The sequence below is a fragment of the Crotalus tigris genome, unplaced genomic scaffold (genome assembly GCF_016545835.1).
Source record: "Crotalus tigris isolate CLP2741 ecotype Arizona unplaced genomic scaffold, ASM1654583v1 scf7180000023718.2468807, whole genome shotgun sequence".
Lineage (NCBI taxonomy): Eukaryota > Metazoa > Chordata > Lepidosauria > Squamata > Viperidae > Crotalus > Crotalus tigris.
In genome coordinates this window covers 1,080,285-1,101,537 of record NW_024100137.1, presented here as the reverse complement: position 1 = coordinate 1,101,537, position 21,253 = coordinate 1,080,285, and the positions used below count along the sequence as shown (strand labels likewise).

General features: G+C 37.8%; 2 protein-coding genes across 2 annotated transcripts in view; both read right to left on the bottom strand.

Annotated features, from left to right (window-relative positions):
- Positions 1 to 904: 904 nt before the first annotated feature.
- On the bottom strand, positions 905 to 13,198 carry LOC120297862 (di-N-acetylchitobiase-like). Its single transcript, XM_039320987.1, has 7 exons — positions 12,937 to 13,198; positions 9,598 to 9,736; positions 6,781 to 6,989; positions 6,004 to 6,175; positions 5,030 to 5,127; positions 4,750 to 4,911; positions 905 to 4,262 (listed from the first exon to the last, which is right to left on the bottom strand). Exons 1-7 carry the CDS (start codon positions 13,075 to 13,077, stop codon positions 4,074 to 4,076), a joined length of 1,110 nt encoding a protein of 369 aa, XP_039176921.1. The 5' UTR covers positions 13,078 to 13,198; the 3' UTR covers positions 905 to 4,073.
- Positions 13,199 to 17,778: 4,580 nt separating this feature from the next.
- Positions 17,779 to 21,253, bottom strand: part of LOC120297890 (vitellogenin-2-like) — a 28,848-nt gene continuing 25,373 nt past the window's right edge. Inside the window, exons 30-34 of the mRNA XM_039321040.1 lie at positions 20,472 to 20,563; positions 19,970 to 20,067; positions 19,505 to 19,655; positions 18,986 to 19,147; positions 17,779 to 18,125 (exon numbers count right to left, since the gene is read on the bottom strand). Of these exons, the coding sequence (XP_039176974.1) occupies positions 18,013 to 18,125; positions 18,986 to 19,147; positions 19,505 to 19,655; positions 19,970 to 20,067; positions 20,472 to 20,563 (616 nt within the window). The 3' untranslated portion in view covers positions 17,779 to 18,012. The remainder of the gene's footprint in view (positions 18,126 to 18,985; positions 19,148 to 19,504; positions 19,656 to 19,969; positions 20,068 to 20,471; positions 20,564 to 21,253) is intronic.

Genomic DNA, 21,253 nt, shown 5'->3' with positions numbered 1-21,253 from the left:
GCCTAACTTGACTTTTCTGGCATGTCACGCACACACAAAATTACCCAGGAACAAAAGAGAAATAATTTTCTGTCTCCTCACCATACATGCCATCCTGAACAGCAATACTCAATGGCAGCATCAGAGCAAGGCCTAACGCCTAGGCATCAGCTTCAGCCTTAGCTCCACCACTGCCACTCAAAACAGCCACCTTGTACTGTTCTCCAAGGAGTCTGCCACATACCACCTATCTTCAGGAGGTGCTCTTTTTCTGTTAACAGGCCCTGAAGCTACCCGAGGCTGATCCAGGTCACACAAGACCTCTATTCTTGAAGCAGTTTCAGATAATGTTCTTTCATAACTTCTGCAGCCTCTGAAAACAGTGTGAAAACATGCCCCATTCTTGTATTTTTTGGTGGCTGCAGACGCTGCGCAAGAAACAGCTCTCTCACATAAGTTCCAGAGGCCACACAAAAGATAGCCCACTCTCACATGGCCTCCATAGTCTCTGCAAATCATGTGAGATCAGGTGCGATTTCGAAAATAGATGTTGGTGAATGCTGGTATATCAACCCAAAACTTTGTGACGTGTTACTTTTGGCACAAGTGCCATAGGTTCATCATCACTGATCAAATCCAAATTCATTTGTAAGGTATAAATATAGCACTGTCAACAGTTCCATTTCAAAGTAGCAAAAAAAAAAAAGAGATCCATTTAAAAGCAAACAAGTCTCAATGAACCTCAGTCTCTAATAAGCCTGTTTTTAAGGAAGCGGACTTAAAATGTGATTAATGTTTTGCTTTTGTCACATGAATGGTTCTCTTGCTACATTGTGAAACCACTTTAACTCATTAGCTTCTCTTTTTCTAAATAAATATTTGCTCTGGCCCTGAATTTATAAAAAACACAAGTATTACATAAGAATCAAAATTTGTTAATACTTTATGTAATTCAGAGGTTTAGGTATCTATGGTTAGAATTCAATCACCTTCACGTGACGGAAAAATAATTATCTTAACTATCATTTTCATGGAAAGTATTATTAACCAGACATTCTCTGTTTTCTATTCTTATATAAAACAAGAAATCTTGCAAATTTTTTGGTTGTAACAATGCAGAAAATTGTATATAGTTTTTTTTCTTATGTGAACTTCATTTGCACCAAATAGCACCTTTCTTTCTTTTGCTTTCTAAGGATATATAACTTTAAACTTAGAGAAAAGCTCTATTTCAGATTAAATTGAATACAATCAAGTACTTCAGTTAAAATGCAATTTTATAAAACAATATATAATATTATAATACAATAATTATATTGCATTATAATACAATATAAGCTTACTATATACAAAAGAAGGCATTGAGAGGAACTACAACACAACATTTTTGTTCATTTAATTATTACTATATAATAAATGAAAGTCGATTTGGTGTAATGGTTAAGGCACAAGGCTAGAAAATGGGAGACTGAGTCCTAACCCCGCCTTGGGCACAAAGCCAGCTGAGTGACCTTGGGCCAGTCACTCTCTCTCAGCCACAGAAAGAAGGCAAAGACAAGTCACTTATGGCAAATGTAAAAAAAAAAAAAAAAAAACCAAACAACCCTGCATAGACTTCATACAGAGAATAAAACAGAACAGAACAACAGAGTTGAAAGGAACCTTGGATGTCTTCTACTAGTCCAACCCCCTGTTCAAGCAGGAAACCCCCTGCTTGAGCATTTAGTTGTCAGAATCCATACTAACTTGAAGGCATAAAGAAGTATATTAACCATTAATATTCTTCTCTCCCTTCCATTTTGTATATCTGTTCAAAGAAAAGCTTTCATGTTATGCCACTCCAATCTTTCAGTTTATCACCTGAGTTAAAAAAAAAAACAAAACAGATGATGATAGACTCTAAATGGCCTCTGAGCAATGTCCTCTGCTTACTATTTTCATTTGACTGCTAATATGATATACTCAATAGCTACTAAAAGGAATACATCAAAGAGCTGTTTAAAACACCCCATAAGGCATCTATAGAAATTAGGCCACTCTTCCTTTTGATCTAGTTTGGGGCTTGTCTAGCTGGGAGACCCTTCTGGATTCAGAGAGTTGAGTTTTCTTTCAGGATAGTAGAAATCAGGCCTTTGAGAATACAATACTGATGGCCAAATAAAGATCAATGAAAGGATTTTTGACATTATTTATGTCTCCCATCACACTTCGGGTGCTTGTTATTCAGTCTTCTCCCTCATGTCACATCTGGGTTGTTTGGATTAGAAATCTGCTTAAATTAGGAAGCACTTCAGGAGCACTTCAGTTCTGCTATAACTTTAGGCTGGAGATGGAAGATGATGATAAAAGAACACTTGTTATTAGAAAAAAGAAATCAATTATTCAAAGGTATTCAATTATTTTTAGGGCTTTCATAATTCTTGGGTTATATTAATCAACCAGAATATGGATTGGCTATAATAACCCAAACTAGTTGGATGGAAGAAACCAAACAAATGTAAGAAAGTTAAATTTACAGTGCATTCAGAAAGTATTCAGACCCTCTTCACTTTTGTCAATTTTGTTATACGGCAGCCTGTTTCTACAATTGTTGGAATTCATTATTTTTCTCATTTATCTACACTCAGTACCCATAATGACAAAGTGAAAACAGAATTTTAGAAATGTCTGTAAGTGTATTAGGCCCTTTGCAACAACTCTTGAAATTTAGCTCCGGTGCCTCCCATTTGATCATTACTGACATGTTTCTCCACCTTGTTTGGAGCTCACCTGTGGTAAATTAAATTGATTGGACATGATTTGGAAAGGCACACACCTCTCTATAGAAGGCCTCACAAAATTTGTTAATACTTTATGTACTTTATTGCAAAGCACAGATCTGGGGAAAGCTACAATAAAATTTCTGCTGCACTGCAGGTTCCTAAGAGCACAGTGCCTCCATAATTCTTAAATAGAAGATGTTTGGCACAACCAGGACTCTTCCAAGAGCTGATTGCCTGGTCAAACTGAGCAATTGGGGGAGAAGGGCCTTAGTAAGAGAGGTGACCAAGAACCCGATGGACACTCTGAGTTCCAGAATTCCTGTGTGGAGATGGGACAGAGTTCCAGAAGGTAAACCATTGTTGCAACCCTCCACTGATCTGGGCTTTATGGCAGCATGACTAGATGGAAGCCTCTCCTCAGTGCAAAACACATGAAAGCCGGCTTGGAGTTTGCAAGAAAACACCTGAAGGACTCTCAGACTGTGAGGAACAAGATTCTCTGGTCTGATGAAACCAAGATTGAACTGTTTGGTTTCAATTCTAAACATTATGTCTGGACAAAACCAGGCACTGCTCATCACCTGCTTAGTACCATCCCAACAATAAAGCATCATGCTGTGTGGGTGTTTTTCAGCAGGGACTGGGAGAATGGTCAGGATTGAAGGAAAGCTGAATGGAGCGAAGTACAGCGATATCCTCAATAAAAAGCTGTTCCACAGTGCTCAGACTGGGCTGAAGGTTTATTTTCCAACATGACAATGATCCCACTGCCAAGACAACTTAGGGACAACTCTGTGAATGTCCTAGAATGGCCCAGCCAGAGCCCTGTCTTAAATCCTATAGAACATCTCTGGAGGGACCATCAATGGTCTCCATCCAATCTGACTGAACTTGAGAGGACTTCCAAGGAAGAATGACAAAAAATCCCCCAGTCCAGGTGTGCAAAACATGTTGCATCATACCCCAAAAGACTTAAGGCTATAATTGCTTCCAAAGATGCTTCAACAAAATACTGAGTGAAGGGTCTGAATCCTTATGCCAATGGGATATTTCAGTTTTTTCTTTTTAATAAATTTATAGACATTTCTAAAATTCTGTTTTCATTGTCATTATGGGGTACTAAGTGTATATTAATAAGAAAAAAATGAATTTCAATAACTGTAGAATCAGGCTGCAGCATAACAAAACTGACAAAAGTAAAGGGGGTCTGAATATATTCTGCAACTTTTATTTGTTGACAAGAATAGATTAAGTGTATACAGTATAATTAAAACTCAAATGGTGCGTAGTTAAAACAGGATTAAATTTAAAATGGCAGTGTACACAGAAATATTATTTTGGCAACAAGGCATCCCACATTTCTTCTGTCTCTTGTTGTGTTTCAACACTCCCAGAATATTCAAGACAATTTGCATTCCACATTCCGATACCCCTCAGGCCATATTTTTTCACATAGGCAGTTTTCAGAGAAATACTCCTGGGATCATCAAACCATACTTGATGAAAACCACCATGTGAATCCTGTAAGACAAAAGAATGTAACAGCAAAAATATTAACAAATATATTAACTGATGTTCTTTTCACTTCAGCCCTTCAAATCACTAGCCACCTTTCTGCATGAAATATGAAAATATATAATCGCTAAACATATTTCAAATTATTTGACAAGATCACCAAGTGAGTTTAATGAAGCTGAATAATTTGGATTCAGTCCCCAACTCATATCATTTCCTTCATGTTTTCCCTTCCTTTCTCTCCCCTCCCCTTACCCTTACTTTTACCCTTACCCTTTCTTTCCTTTATTGTAAGCTCTTTAATTTCTATACATATTGCCACTGGATTTGATTTGAAGTTTTCTTATGAATTTGTTATATTGGTCCTAGTAAAATTAATGCAATACTTTTATTTGGTGATTTTTTTCCCCCATCAATGAATCAACATAGCTATCTTATATGTTTGATGCAGTAAATGAATTAAAATAACGTTCCAAATAAATACACAACTTACCTTATATTCCAAATATGGTGCTTTTTGTTCCTCATCCCACAGAATCCCAGAAAGAGAACTATTCACTTGAGTCATTATTGTTTTATAAGGAACCTGACGTCCTGCTGCATCGCTACATGGAGCTCCCCGGAAAGGGATTTTTTCAAGGATGCACTCATGAGTCTGAAAAAAATACATCTTTTATTATGGAACTGTATTAACACTTTAAGAAGGATTATTGTTCAGGTAAAGTAAATGCCACAGTTGATAAAGATAAACAAGTCATCCGTTTTTCTCTTACCTTTGATAAATTTTGACAAGTATAATCATAGCCATACCATGGAACTCCCATCACCAACTTCTTTTGGTTAATGCCCATGAAAATGTAATTATCATAACCTAATTTAATATAAAATTCAGAATTTATCCACATGCTTTTTTTGTTCTTATACATTTCCATACCTATACTTACATTTGCATCATCAAGCAAACAAAGGCTACTGAGGTAAACATTCAAGATACAATTAAACCTTCAGATCTCTCAGATGTGGTCCACTCTTTCTAGACAAACATTTTTAATTTTTCTTACTATTTATTTTGCTTTCATGAGAATGTAAGAAGTAATAGTACATAGCATTAGAAAAAGTACATGATCAAGATTATTGCTAATTAATCAAACTAACTGAGGTTATCTTTTGCAATGAAAGCCAAGTAAGCTCTCCCATCCAATCCAATCAGGTATCTCCTATGTTAAATTGCCCTCAATGTAATTCTCAGCAAATATTTTGAAGATTCTAGAAAAGGAGAATATTTGTAGCTCTAGCTACAAATTGTAGGACTAGCATTGATGATGTTACCTAATTCGGTTAATGAAACATCTGCGAGACAAAAAAACAACCAAGCTCACAGAGAATCAAGAACCCGTCATTTTGAAGAATAGATATTATATTTCGCTTTTACCTTATTTACTCTCAATTTTTTTTTTTTAAATAGTATGTTTAGATCCCTTCAGATATAGTAATGACAATTAAATCTCTAAAGACTACAGATATAATTGCTATTTTAAAAAAACTAGCTTTAATTATTGATTAATTGTATACACAGCACAGACTGGTTAATTTCTGGATTTTGTAAACTACCTAGGGACTATTTTTACCACAGAGCAGAATAAAATGCTCTAACTAAACATACTTTATGTTCTTCAAATTTGAAATACTGCAGATATTGTAGGTTTTTTGTAGGACTTCCAACATTTTCTCTTGTTTTATAGCATACCTGCTAAGGTTTGGTTATATGGAGCATTGGCTCTTGCTATGCAGTGTGACCACACTTGACTCTGCTCATCATAAGACATCACAAACACAAAATCACAGGAGTCAGCAATCCCAGTATAGTTGTAACATCTTCTATCTATACATTCAGGAGACCAAGCCACATCAAAAGTTACCTGTGTATGAAAGAAATATAGCCATCTCTCTCTCTCTCTCTCTTTCATTCCTAGTGTTTTTCCACATGTGCAGGGTCCACTTTTTATGGATCAACCAAGTGTTGATCCTACACTAGCAATATAAATCATAGGTCTGCACAGAAACCATAGGAATGCTAAAGTGCAGTGGAACAGGCTCAAACACTATAATGAAGCCAAGGAATTTCACTGGCACCATACTATAACATAAAACATTGGACAAGTTTTTCCTTAGAAACCAAAACTAAAATGCATCTAATGGCAAATGGACAAAATTCCTAGGGGAACTGCAGGAGAACTATTTTTTTCTGAAAGGCTAGCAGGGTCCACGTCATCTGGAACTTGAAGAGGGTGTTGCTGTACAGTGTATAGCTGTAATAGAGAAGGTAAGACCCCCATGTCCAGGAAAATGACATTACATAGTAGACAAAACATGGAACATGGCATTCCTGTTAATTCTGGTGGGGTGAGGAGAAATAATCAGAGATCAAATAATAGCCTGGGCTTGTGCCATATAAGGACTTAGGAGTGATAACAAGCATGTGTGAATCATATCCAGGTGAGAAGAGTCACTGTTCTATTTTTACCTGGGATCCTGGAATTTCTTTGTGAAAAGCATCTGCGGTTTCTTTAACCAAAGCTGTTAATGCATAATATTCCTCTGACAATGGGTTAATCTCTTGCTCAATGTCAAGATTGATTCCGTCCATATACTGTGTTCTGGCCAGATCTACCTGCTGATTTATCCAGGCTGCTCTAACCGCAGGATCAATAATTTTCTTCACAGATATGTCTCCTGAAATAAAAATGGTGATGATTTGCCAAATTGCTGCATTATTAAGGCAATACAAATATTCTGAAATCAGCATCATCCTTATCTTAATATCTTCGAAGTATATTCTGTTCTGACAATTTCAGTTTTGTTCTGCTATTTTGCAATACTGAAGCTACTGACCAGTAATGCACAGAGAGGTCTCAGTCAATACTGGTAGCAATTAGATGCATAACTCTACCCCTGTCCATTCATTCATTCATAGCGTATGGCAACCCCGCCCATTTTTGTGCAGATAAATCCTCTTCCCATCCCCCAGAGCAAAAGGAAGGCAAGCAATTAAAATAATTCTGTCTGTTTGTCATGGTGAGGTAGCCTTGCAGTGGAACTCTTTACCATCATGCTTTTCTGAGAACAGAAAGGAAGTTGGGCAAGTGTCCCCACCAATAGCCAAGCTACTGATATGCATATTATTACTGATATATATTTCTGCTTTTGCAGTTGTACTTTCTGCTTGCAAATGGAAGATTCCTGTTTGTACAAAATTTCTCATTTGAAGCAAAGTTGCCAAGCATAATAGTAAATGCCCAGCAACAGTACAAATCATGATCTCTATACATTTCACAAGTAGATCTGAACCCCTATTTGATAACGCCATTAAAAATAATCAAGTGATGATTTTAAATCACTTTTTGCTTTTGCAAAATTACTTCTAGAAAGGAGAATTCCCATGAGGAAGGAAAATCTACATGATTATCCTTGTCCATGGATTTAGGTATTGAAAAGTCACCTTTGAAGACCCATATCTCTTCAGAAGAGAAGGGCCAGGTTGTAAAAGATTTATACCAATCTTTCATATATTAAGTATGATTTTTTTTTAAAAAAAAAGCCTTAATCAGCATATCAGGGCAGATCACAGGAATAAATATCTGCTGAATTTTATTCATCACATAGCTTTAAAAAGAGCCCATAAGCATGAGCATGAAGAGAGGACTAGAAATTCATTACATGAAAGAGAAACTGAAACAAGGAACACCAAGGTCCTAAGTGCTTCAGATGTTGCTTAAGATACCAAAATAATAATAGCCATACAATAAATTGTTCAGCTTTTGTGTACTCATGGATTGGGATTTATATACTTTTTCTGCTGTGCTTTCTATTCTGCTTTGCTGGTGACATTTATGTGGATAAACTCATTATTTGAATACTGTTTAGTGTTAAAAGTAATACTGGCTTGTCTTAAAAACAGTGTATGAGAAAAATCTAGCAGAGAAATTTCATTATGTAAGAACATTATCACAAACTGGATTTAGTAATCATTTCATGTGGATTCATTCCAGATGAACTGGTCCACAGCGCTCAACCATGCTACAAATCTAATACTTACATAGATGGGTTGACTGGGGAAGGCTGACCAGAACAAAATCAGTAGGCTTTGAGAAATAACTTCCTGGTTAGGACAACATATTTACTTTTTCTGCCAAGGCTAAAGGGCCAAGTCTCCATTTCACATGATAATCAAAGAAACTGACCACCTCCATTTTAAAGAGGTTGATTTTGGACATAAGTGACTATTGTTCAAATTTATTTCCTTGTTGTAATTGGAGCCTTGTGAATGAATTTATTTTGTGAAAGTCTGGTTAATATGCTTTAACAATCAGTATGATCTTTTTAGCAGTCTGAATTCTTGTTTCCAATTGTTATATAATCTGGTTAACCAGTAATTAGGATGTCAGTGTTTTCCTAACAATTAGTAAGTAAAGCTGAATGACCAAAATACGTTATATTAAACATGATTTGTTTGTTTTTGAAAAGCATAATGTTCCACTTTGTTTTATTAGGAAAAGCAGTGAAAGAAGGCCCCAATTCTCTGAATTTTATATATATCAAAAAGGGCCCATAGAGTTGTTCTTTTGTCAACATAAATGTAATGGAGTTAAATATGAATATAATTAGTTTAACAATGAAACTGATATTTATTCCAATGAAGTTTTACCGGTAGTCCTTGACTTGCGACCAAAATTTATGTTGTTGTGAGACATTTGTTAAGTGAATTTCACTCCATTTTATGACCTTTCTTGCCACAGTTTTAAGTGAATCACTGCAGTTGTTAAGTTGATGACACTGTTGTTAAATGAATCCGGCTTCTATTAACTTTGCTTGTCAGAAGGTCACAAAAGGGGATCACATGATCCCGGGACACTGCAACCATCTTAAATATGAGCCGTTGCCAAGAACCCAAATTTTGATCATGTGGCCATTGGGATGCATACATGAGGTTATGTCTGTGATAGAGCATTCAGAACACTCTAAATATTTTGAAACACATGCCTATTAAACTATTTTCAGCTTATCTAGAATTCTTTTGTGCTAAAAGTGATTGGACTGAATAGAAAACATTATTTTATCCTGAGTCTGGCGATGCCATGCTGGCTCAGGAATTCTGGGAGTTGAAGTCCACAAGTCATAAAGAACCAAGGTTGCCTATCCCTGGGCTAGAGTGTTACACAATGATTAAAGCTGAATTCTTGCGCACACTTAATATAGATTTAATTAAGCTCAGTGGGTGCTACATATGAGAAAAGACATAAAGACAAGGTGCAAAAAAACCATTATCCTGATTAGAACTTACCTTTCAGTACTACTCTGGAGCCTTTTGAATGAGCATAACACATAAGCTCAGGGTCATATTTTCCAAACGTGGCCACTGTTGTAATTAGTGACCAATTATAATTTTTCCATGTCTTCCCACCAACATCAAATACAAAGACCTACAGAGGAACAGTAAAAAAAAAAGTGTCACTTTCATCACTGTCCTTTAACTGATTTAGCTGATAAAGAAAACTATTTTAATTAGGACTAGGGGAAGAAAAAAAAACTTTCTCCAACCTGATTTTTTTTTTTTTTTTGCATGTTGAACCAATTCCCATAATTTTCCATCCAAAGTCCAACATATTCAAAGGGCACCAGATTGGGGAAAAGGCCTAAAAGTTATTTGCTTAGTATACGTTCTGATACTTTGGAATTTAGAAATTCTCAGTTCAATAAAAAACCTCCCCTAGACCGACTCATGCATTTTTCTGCATAAAAATATACATAAAGATTCCTTCTCCCAATTAATAAAGAAGTGACTTTAAGTCTTTAAGTCCCTACAAGTCTCTTGTATAATAAATGCTTTCATAACTGTTATTTTTTCTGCTTGTATTTACTGATTCAGATATATTAAAAAGATTAAAATTCAAAGTTTTCCTAACTATAAAAATGGTTATATGCCGTCTTTTAACAAGCTGTAAGCTTTCTAAAATCATTAACATTACAGATAGTCCTCTATTTACAACCTATTTCTTAACAACCGTTCAAAGTTACAACAGACTCAAAAAAATGTTACTTACAATCTGTCCTCAAAATTATCATTTCTATGCCATTCCCATAATCACATGATTTCAGGCACTTGCTACCTGTTGCAACATCCTATTGTCATTAATCATGTTTTGCAACATTCCTTGCCATTTTCCAGGGGGAAAAAAAGCCAATTGTAGTGGTCAATTGTAGTTATAAGTCAAGGACTACCTATATATTTATATAGTATCCTGTCTTTCAGTTTATTTAAGTGGCCATTGTAATTTAGGTTTGTACAATAAAGGCTTTAGAAAATGTTAGGCAGACTGTGTATCTTGGCTGTGTGATATTTTCTTTTATGAAAGCCCCTCTACTTGTCTTATGCATCCTGGTGATGGTTTAAAGACAGATTCCTACAAAATGCCAGAAGAAGCAGGATATGTTAACTGACTAGAAAAAATCCTGATAGGGATACGGAAGCTATTGTCAACTGCACAGTGTTTATGTTAAAAAATAAAGCCTCCTTCATGAGTCCAACACATCTCTTAATGTCTGTGTAGTTCTCTTAGCCACAAAATAGCTTGCCACTGCCACATTCTGGTGTGTTTTCTTTTTTCCTATTTCCCAGTCTATCCTACAGCCCTGCTACTTCCTGGTGAGCTCCCATTCAAGTATTAATCAGACATGATCCTGCTTGGCTTTTCCAGTTCAGCCAAAATATGTAATTTCTCTTTTCTTTCTTCAAATTGGGATGGATTTATTTACTTATTTACTTACTTATATGTCAAGCTTGCCTCTCTCCCAAAGCACTCTGAATAGTAAATAAATACAACAAACAGAACCTATAATAGCAAAAACAGTGTAAAAAATAAATAGCAGTAGCACCTGAGGCCCCCCCCCCCCAAACTCTCATCATGGTAAACAGATAGACCTGCACCCACATCAGAACTCCATTAATATCCCAATCCCCTGGAAGAATACCCAGGTCTTTATCGTATAGAAGGCCAGCAGGGTTGGGGCTATCCATATCTCTGGAAGAAGTTTTTCCATACAACAATACCATGATAGAAAAGACGCTTTCCAAGGATCTAGCAAGTAACACAGCTTCATTGATGGGACCTGGAGGATGCTCTCTCTACCCTTTCTGATGGGATCATCAGGGAGAGGCAGTCCCACAAGTAACCTAGCTTCGTGCTATGCAGGACTTGGAAAATTGACAACCAGAACCTCAAATTGCATCTGGAAGCCCACCAGGAGCCAGTACACCTCACAAAGCAGCAACATTATGTGGGCATACTGTGAGGGCCTACTACTCTCTGGGCCGTGGCATTCAGGACCAGCTGGAGCTTCCAAACACTCTTCAAGGTCAGTCTCATGTAAAACATGTTGCAATAGTCCAGTGACTAAAGTACAAGTGAGCATGAGCAATGCTTCTCAGTCTAAGAATGGGTACAACTGCTGCACAAAATGTAATTGTGGCACAAAAAACCCCTTTTTAGCCATAGCTGCCATCTGTTCTTTGAGGAGAACCCCCAGGTTGTACAGAAACTCTGCCTTGGGGAGTGTTAACACCCATTCAGAGTCACTGATGGAAATTCACTAGATATGGGGGGGGGCTCAAAAACCACAGCCATTTGTTCTTTTGAGGGTAAAACCCAAGGGACTTCTTCGCCAGCCAGACTTTCACAGCCTCCAGGCTCTAGGAAAGCAGCTCAATTATGCATTACCCACGTGGCTCAGAGCACAGATATACAATGGAGCGTCATCAGCGTAATGATGGCATTTCAACCTCTGCTGATGGATCACATCACCCAGCTGTTTCACATACTGTAGATGATAAACAGGAGCAGGAAAAGGTTTCAGCCCTGTGGCACCCTGCAAAGCAGAGGCTGAGAGCCAGATCTCTCCCCTCTCCAGTAATTTCTGGCAATTGTGAATATTTGCCAGTTATTTTCAGATTAGTCACCCTTTGCTTTCATTTTGCAACCACTGTCCTAGAGTTTCACTGAAGCACCAGGAAACTGAAAAAGAGACGAGTTACCCCTTAAGGCTTAGGCTAGAAGACACCTCCGTTTTTTCTTCCCGCGTGAACACAGGGCATCGATCCATTCCAACAGTGATCCATTTTTCTTGGACTGGACAACCAATCACGGGAAAATCCTCAGCCGCACACAGTTCGTGTAGTCTAAGATCCATTAAAAGGGAGAAGGCTAGTATGTTAGACCAAGGGTCCTCAAACTTGGCCAATTTAAGACTTGGGGACTTCAACTACCAGAATTCCCCAGCCAGTGGTTGGCTGGGGAATTCTGGGAGTTGAAGTCCACAAGTCTTAAAGTGACCAAGTTTGAGGACCCCTGTGTTAGACAGAAGAGGCTGGCTAAGGAAGTATTTGCATCCACAGCGAACAAAGATATTTGGGATCTGAAGGGGAGCCTCACTGGCTCCCACGGTCGCGCGCGGGCCACGCGTTCTTAACTTTCCCCAGCCAAAGGTCAAAAGTCTCGTAAACTTCCACCTTCATCGAGGACCGACTGAGCGAGCCAGTCCGCCCGATCTGTGGGCTTCGCATAACGCTTTCCCCCCGCCCCCTCCAGGAGAGAGAGGGGGTGGAGGGCGGGGTCGGGGAGCTCACCTCAAAGTCTCTGGGGCTTGAGATAGGCTTGCAAAGCGCGGGATCCTGACACGGGCACGCGCCGGCACCCAACCGCAAGTGCAGGGCGAAGAGGATCGCGGTCAAGAGACGCGCCTCCCCGCCCCCTCCCGAGCTCTTCATGACCAGGGCGCGCCGGGTCGGATCGGCTTCTCTAACAGCGTCCCCAACGCGCTCCTCTGCCCTCCGCTTCGGTCGCCCTGCCCTTCCCTGCTGGGGAAGAACCTGCTTGGCTGCCGGCTGGCTAGGAAGGTGGGAACTTGGCGCTGCTCAGAGAGGGAGGGGATCTGGGTTGTTCGATTGTAGGGGCTGTGAGCGCCCCCTAGCGTCGATCGAGGCGTCCGTCTTCGTGATTAGCGCTGATGCTGTCTTCCGTCCAGTATATGGGGCGAAAAAAATGAGTCAAGAAAGAAATAGTGACTTCCCCATTTTAATTTTTTTAAGAAGAAGAATCCTCTTGAGGAAGTCACAAGTTTTGCTTGTTTCAAAGTAGGCGTGTTCTCTGTATTTCACAGATATACATGCATACAGTACACCCCTGGTGAAAAAGATTCTCTAAATTTTTTTTTTTTCTTTATGATCGAACACGAAGGGAACTGGATTCTGTAGTCGATGCATCTGCTCGTTTCAATCGGATTGGAGAAAAAAAGAGGATAATAAATGCAAAAATCCATACTTCATAATCATCCCAAAACTTCATTTGTGTTACATAATTTTCCTGTGATATTTGCATTCACACAGGGGAAAGAGATTGGCCAATTGGAATTCTTGCAGTCATACTGAGATAGTAAAATCTTGTTTTAAGAAACTAAATGTGGAAAAGGTGTGTTTTATTCACAAGTAACTGTTAAGCTAGCAAGTCATTGTGATTTATATCATTTGTACAATAACATCATTATCCATCATTATTTGTATCATTGTTATTTGCAACTATTATATTCAAAATTTGATATATTGAGGTGTGCCAAATGAAGTTTCACTATACTGAGTACCACTGCAACTACAATTGGATCCACTCCTTCACTAGATCGCAGATCATTTTTGCATGACTAGTGCTGCAATATGACGCTAGTATTTCAACTGTGGAGCAGAGTTTTCTAAATTTATGAACCAATTTTTTTTCTGATGTATTTGACATATTTGTAGTGATTTATTTGGAGGATATCCTGATTTGCTCAGAGGATGAGAAAGTTTATAAACACCATGTATGAGAGGTCTTGCACAGACCATAGGAAAATCACCTATTTCCTAAGTTGGAGAAATGTGCATTTGACTTGAAGCAGTTAGGCTTTCTGGGTTAAAATATTTCCACAGATGGGATCCCCAGAAGGTGCACGCAGTACTCGCCTGACAATCCTCTATAATGCAAAACAGGTTCAGCAGGCTTTGCTAATTTTTAAAGGTAATTCACTCCTAACTTTGCACATAAAGTTAAGCCTCTCACTCAATTGCTGAAAAAGAAAGTGAAATTTGACATTTGAACAGAAAGAGAGCAATCTACATTTGAAAAGTTAAATAGCAATAGCACTTCAACTTATATATTACTCCACAATACTTTACAGCACTCTCTGGGCAGTTTACAATGTCAACATATTGCCCCCAATAATCCAACCTTGGAAGGCTGACACAACCTTGAGCCTTGTCAGGATCCAACTCCAGACTATTGGCAGAGTTAGCCTGCAAAATACTGCATTCTAATCCTTGCACCACCAACAGTTCTTTCCAGAACAGCTCTTTACCAAATAGCTCCTTCTCCAGACCCATCAAAGAGATTTATTGTCCAGACATATGCCTCAAATGTGGCTTTAGGAGCTGAGCCATTACAGGAGGTGGCCTTAAGTCCTTGCACAGTTGCAAAAGATTCAGAACTGTATAATATTCCTGTATAATAGACAGAATATAATAAAGTAGTGAGCTTGAACACATGTAGGTCAGGTTAATTGAATCTAGATCTGCCTGGCAAATGTAGATCTTTCAATTGTTCTTCCTCTCAGGAAATGATGACCTCTGCAACGCCAAGAGGTAGAACGGCAGCTCAGTTGATATAACAGCAGCAGTGAGCAGAAAGTTCCTCATCAGCAGCTGTTTGATTCTCATTGCTTCTGAGGATACTTGCCTACAGTCTCCTTGCACCTCTTTACAATCAACTCTAGATTGTTATGTTCACATGCTGCCATCTTGGTGTGAGATTTGAAAGTATAACTGATTTAGCTGTGGAGCATTGTAAATTACACAGAAATATTCTTTCTATTGGCAGCAGTAAAGGTCTGTGTTCCTATAATTCTTGCCTAATCCTTCCCTGCTCTTCTCACCCATTCCCTTACCCCAGTTCTTAAGCTTTGGCTGATGTCGCCTTCACTTCATAGATGCTTAAAGAAAAAAGTTTCATATAGTTTCATAAATCCTCTTTCATTGCAACTCCTCAGGGTTGTAGTTGTTGTTTCACACAATCAGACAAATGCAAACCTACTTATACTACTTTAAGGCATATGGTTAATTTTTTTATATCCTTCTAACCAAGCCGTGAGGATAACTTGTTGACTTTTTATCATCAACTCTAAGTCATTTGCAGCCTGATATAGAGGTAGTGTGCTTGGTCTGCTGTTAAAAAGGAGCTGTCTTTTCCCAATACAAATGCTGTCATACTATCTATTTGTGTCACTTCAGTGAGGTGGTTGGAAAAGAATTGATTAGACCTGTGATTTACTTGGATCCCAATGGCCACTTGAAGCTCGTGTGGGCATATTCTTTTTCTTTTGATCATATAGCTCTACCTACTATGACCAATTTGGTTTGGGCTATGAGATCAGACATTTTGCTCATGCACAGGCTCTTCTATTCAATTAATACCACACTGGTTTAATTATTATGTAGATTCCTTATTTCCAACAATGGACCAATCTGTAGAAGTATTGGACTTCTAGATTGTCGTGATTCTGTGCCAGCCTGTGTTCCCAACAGCTGAGTCTGGGGAATCTGAGGAGGAGGTGGAGGAGGCATTTGAAGGGCCATCGGGGTCAGAGGGAGGCTCTGATGAATTATAAGACTCATGGTTTGATGAAGAGCCTGGACCCTCCAGTCGTGTTCCTGATGAAGCTCAGTTGTGTGGGGAGAATGAGTCAGACTTGGAGGATTCACACCTGATGGACATCATGATTGATGCTCGTAGACACAGGCAATTAGCGAGAGCAGATCAGCAGCAGCCAATACGACAACTCCAGGGGAGGAGGAGAAGGCACTGAGAGGCAATGCCTTGGGTCTGCTTTATAAAAAGAGAAGGTGTGGGCGGTGCTGGTTGCTGAAGGCAACAGTTTCAAAGTATTTCATGGGATCATGTTCTGTTAGTCTTGCCAGTGACTACTTCTCTCCTTTGTATGGTTTCATGTGGACAATTTCCTCCATTTGGATTGTGTTTGTTGCTTTTGTTTCTGGACTATTTGGCAGGTTGGTTACCCATATTAAAAGGGGTTTGTTTTCTTTTGAGTCTCCAGCCTATTTTCTCAAAAGGGGTTTTGTCCTTGTGCCTTTAACAAGGACAGCCATAGGCTGGAATAGAGCAGGTAGGATGATGAAGCAGTAGGAGCCTATGTCAATACATTTGCAAACTCACTCCATCCTGCACCCTTTGTCATACTGAACTATTAGAGGCAATATTTGTCCATCTAGATGGCAACAATTTTATTATGGGTACTGATGAGCACTACTGAGAAATGCTACCTAAAAATGGCTCTTCTGCTCCCATTCCACACACCATGATCTAAAAAATATAGAATAATACCTCTGGATTGGAGTAACAATCTCACTAGATCATGGAGCCAAGACTACAGTGGAGAACATGGATCTCATTACAGTACATTAATTTGAAGAAAGGTAAACACTGGATCAGCTTCTACTCCATTAAAATGGTATCTCCACCATTCACCCTACTTTGAAACTGCCATTGTCATCTCTGCTCAAATATGGGCTATTGAATGGTCAGATTTGTTTATGAAAACATAATCACATGGGTGTGTGTGTGTGTTTGCATGTGCGCGCGCACACACACACACACACACACACTCACACAAACTTAGTTCTTTTTCCTTTTACTGATTCTGGATAGGATGGATATACCGGTATTACTATATTATTTTATGCCATTGAAGGCTTGATTTTTCAATTTGTGATTTTAAAACAAATAAAGACATCCTGGTAATTGGGAAGAGGGTTTAAATCAAGATAAATACCGTAAATGCTGGCGTACAAGGCGACCCGGCGTATAAGACAACCCCCGTCTTTATAGCCGGGCCGCATTCCTAGAACGTCGTCTTATACGCCGGAAACTACCAGTATTTCCGGCGTATAAGACGACTCGGCGTATAAGACGACCCCCATCTTTGGCGCCGATTTCAGCGCTCGCGGAAGTCGTCTTATACGCTGGCATTTACGGTATTTTTTTTGGGGAATAGATATGTGAATGAGTTAACAAAATGTATTAACTTATGTAGCATGGAGGCTTTATGGGCATTATAATTGAAGGTAGTTCAGTCTGCTTATCTTACTCCAAGTAATTTAACTCTATAAATTTGAATATTATTCTTTCTCTGTTAACATGTATAGCTTGTGAGAAATTTACCATATAGTATTTCTCAATGATGTGAGAAACATACATTTTTCACTGAGCGTGAAAGTATTTATTTAAAACAGAAATTATAATGAAAATTCTAGCAGTAATATATAATTTTAAAAAGCACTTCCTATTATCCAAATATCCAATCATTTTTGCTCTACCAATCACAACCTTTTATTGCACTTCGCTAATGAAATAAAGAAGCCATCACTTTATTTTTCTTTTGGAATGCAAGTGTTTATTAGAAAATTATCTGTTTCATTTAGAGTTGACTTTGTTATATTGGAATAAGGCTTAGATTTACTGTAGGAAGAATTGGATTCTTTAAGAGGGTACAGTAGGCTTCTTAAAATAATTTAATTAACAACTGTGTAGTAGCTTAGAATTGACATATCAGCCCCCACAGCAGAGAACAAGAGAACATGCACTGAGTCTGCTCAGTTGAAGGATCATGCAACACATCGCTCCTGTTCACAAGAGCAGGATGTGTGAGATTCAACTAAGTCTACCAAATCTTCAGACTTTTCAGCCAGCACGGTCAGGTCAGTAGGCAAGGTTGTTCCTGGAGGAAGAGGAAAAAAGAGTGAAATCATTAAAGGAAGAAACTTGGTGCAAGACAAAGAATATTTTTTTCTGCAAGGCCAAAGAAAACTCCCTCACCCCTATTAAAGCCCACCCCAGTCTTGGCAAGAATAATTTTCCTCAAGCTATTGTGTTGGAAAAGTTGAGAAAGAGACTTTCAGTTGGGACTGCAGCAGGGAAAGGGGATAATTTTTTCCCCTCAATCTCACTTTCCATAATCCAGAGGATAAATCGGCTTGCTCAGATATGCATATTCCCTAAATTTATGCAAGCAAATAGTCAAATCTAATTTGACCCTGTCCTTTATGCCAAGATAATGAGCTCAATTAGAACAGCAGAGCATATTTCCTGTTTAGTATTTAAGCCTATTCATAATAAATAGGAGATATTTCTAAATATTTATGAGTTAAGACTGGACTGCAGTCCAGTAGGTATCTATATAGGGGTATCATGATCATAGAAAACAGGTAACAGTCAAGCCCACTTTAAATCAATTATTAAGACAAAATGTTAAAAACATTAAGATTCTTTTAAAATTTTATGGCTGTTGTACCGTTCAGAACACTTTTTTTTTTAAGGCTCTTTCTTCTCCACATAGAAGTAACAGTGGGAAGAGATAAATCCCACAACTGAGCAAACAAAATGTTTATAGTATTCTGAATGACCCAATAAAATCAAGCTCTGTGGTGCTCCTCTCTAAGAACAAAATATTTGAAAACCAAGAGACTGCAGAAAATTCCCAGAAAATACTTCTTAAGTGAATCATCTAGTGTGTCTGCCTATATATTACAGGTTATAAGAATATCTGAAATACTGTAAGTAAACATTACATGAACTTACCAGCAGGCACACAATGGAAGCTAGCTAAGGTTTTGGTAGTACTGGTGGCTGAGCAGCCTTCAGCACAGCGTACGACAGGAAGATTGGTTGCACACTGTTGATTTTCTTGGCCCATTAGGATTGGATTCTCATGTCTTACTGTTGTGTGTCGCAGTTTACAGTCTACAAGAGAACAACATAGGTTTCTTTTAAACCTTCTAAAGGAAACTAGGAGCTCTACAGCTTCATTTCTCAAAGTAGCATTTGTTAAAGCATCATGTTCATGCTTATTAGCTTTGAAGGTATGTGATTTGAATGAATTTATTCCAAACAATTTATTCTACAGGTATACAATGATCAACTTTGGGGCAATACTAATTCCTAGCAGTCATTGGCTACTCTTTTCTGAACCATTATAGGAAATTAAAGTGATGGTTCAATCCAGTTGCTAACAGTGATGTCAAAATGCTGAGCCAGGCAAGGAAAAATCTGGATCAGATTGTTGGTGACTATTAAAGCAAACCATCAGAGTCTACTTACCTCCACCACATGCATCAGGGACCACCCAGGACTGAACAAAGCTCACTTCATCTTTAGCTAAGTGGCCACTTGGTCTCCGGAACTTTCTTGCTTCTGATCCATACCATCCACAGAGACCACATGAATTTACTATCAAGGTATTAACTTCAAACTTCACAAAAAGAGAAAAAAAATGGGGTTTTGTTTACAACAAGCATGAAAAGAGATGTAACCTCAAACATAATTTGAGTGGATTTCAAATTGTCTTTGTTCATTCCCCCCCCCCCCCCAGAAGTTTAAACTGGATTCCTCAGAACAATTTATTTCAAAATCTTATATGATTCAAGTGCTGTTCTCCTAAGCACATCAATAACTTAATTAATCTCTAAAGGAGCAAGACTCATTCCTGTATGTTCTTATCATTTAACATGCTACAACTTTAAATATTCTGTAATAATGACAGCAATATATAATAATAAAAAATACCATGGCACCATCTCCTTTGTAGGTCACTTTTTCTAATCCAGCTAAGGGCATGCTAAAGTCCACTTCGTTTACTGTTTTCTTAAATTGAAGAGGCAAATCTGTCAGGGTAAAAAGTGAAATGAAAGTTAAATTGATGATTCCACCAAGAGGGATAATAGATGGAATTTCCCTCAAATAAAATTTGTCCAGGGACTACTGTTCTTCGTTTCTTCTCCCATTCCCTTCTGAACATTCCTGATCATTAAACTACCCCTCTAATATATTTTAGAGTCAGAAAATATAAACAATTCTACCTTTATGTATGGGGAACACATAATTGAAGGACTATTTCTAAATCCAGAATCAATCAATACTTGTTTTTAAATTCAGTTTTTCTCCTCTATTTATGCTATATCATTATTTTCTATTTCTTTGCAATGAATTTAGTTTCTTTGGTGTTTTTTTAAAGCAAACTCTTCAGTTGTTACATTAACTGATGATTAAGATTATTTTCTTTACGTACGTTGGAGTTTACGAGGGAGAACTCCATCCTGTAGCCTAGTGCCGTTTACTTCTACAATGAGCTCACCATTACGCGACTTCATGGTACATAGGCTTGTAGAAACAGAAAACATAAAAAAAAGTTAGCTGCTGAGTGCAAAATTTATGAGTTTTTGATCAATATGTTTACATTAGTAAGTGAGTTAATATTGAACATTATCTTATTCTCTTATAAAAGTTTATTTTATCAGGCATAAAGAGACATACCATTTAAAATAGCCAATTATAACAAGTTTCTCAATATCTAAAATCCTAATTAATGGCTGAAAAATGCTGGTTGTTTAGAGGTAACAGAATTTTTATCTGCAAGCACAGCACAGAATATCCTCCTTCACAGTTCCTGCCAAACCTAATCTTGAAACTTTCATTTGTGTATTTATTGTTCACATTTCTGAACCATCCATCTCCCTCAAAGCTGGATTCTTGATTTTCAGAGAAAAATCTGACTTTTTTTTTTAACACAAAACACTCTTCTGGTTATTCTTCTCTTCCAGTAACACAAGTGTTTTCTAATTTTCTAATGCAGCCGATGCTCTTATTATTACCCTCATCCTTACTATGCATGATTTATTCTACTGTCTAATGTTGAGATTTCATTTTTATTGCAGTTGTTATAGTTTGGGTTATTGCTTTGACTTAGTTATATTTCATTTGCTCAAATATTGAATAAAATTGTGTAAGTTTTCACAAAACTTACAAAATTTATAATAGAATGATTCTTTTCTGATAATTTAGAAATTATAT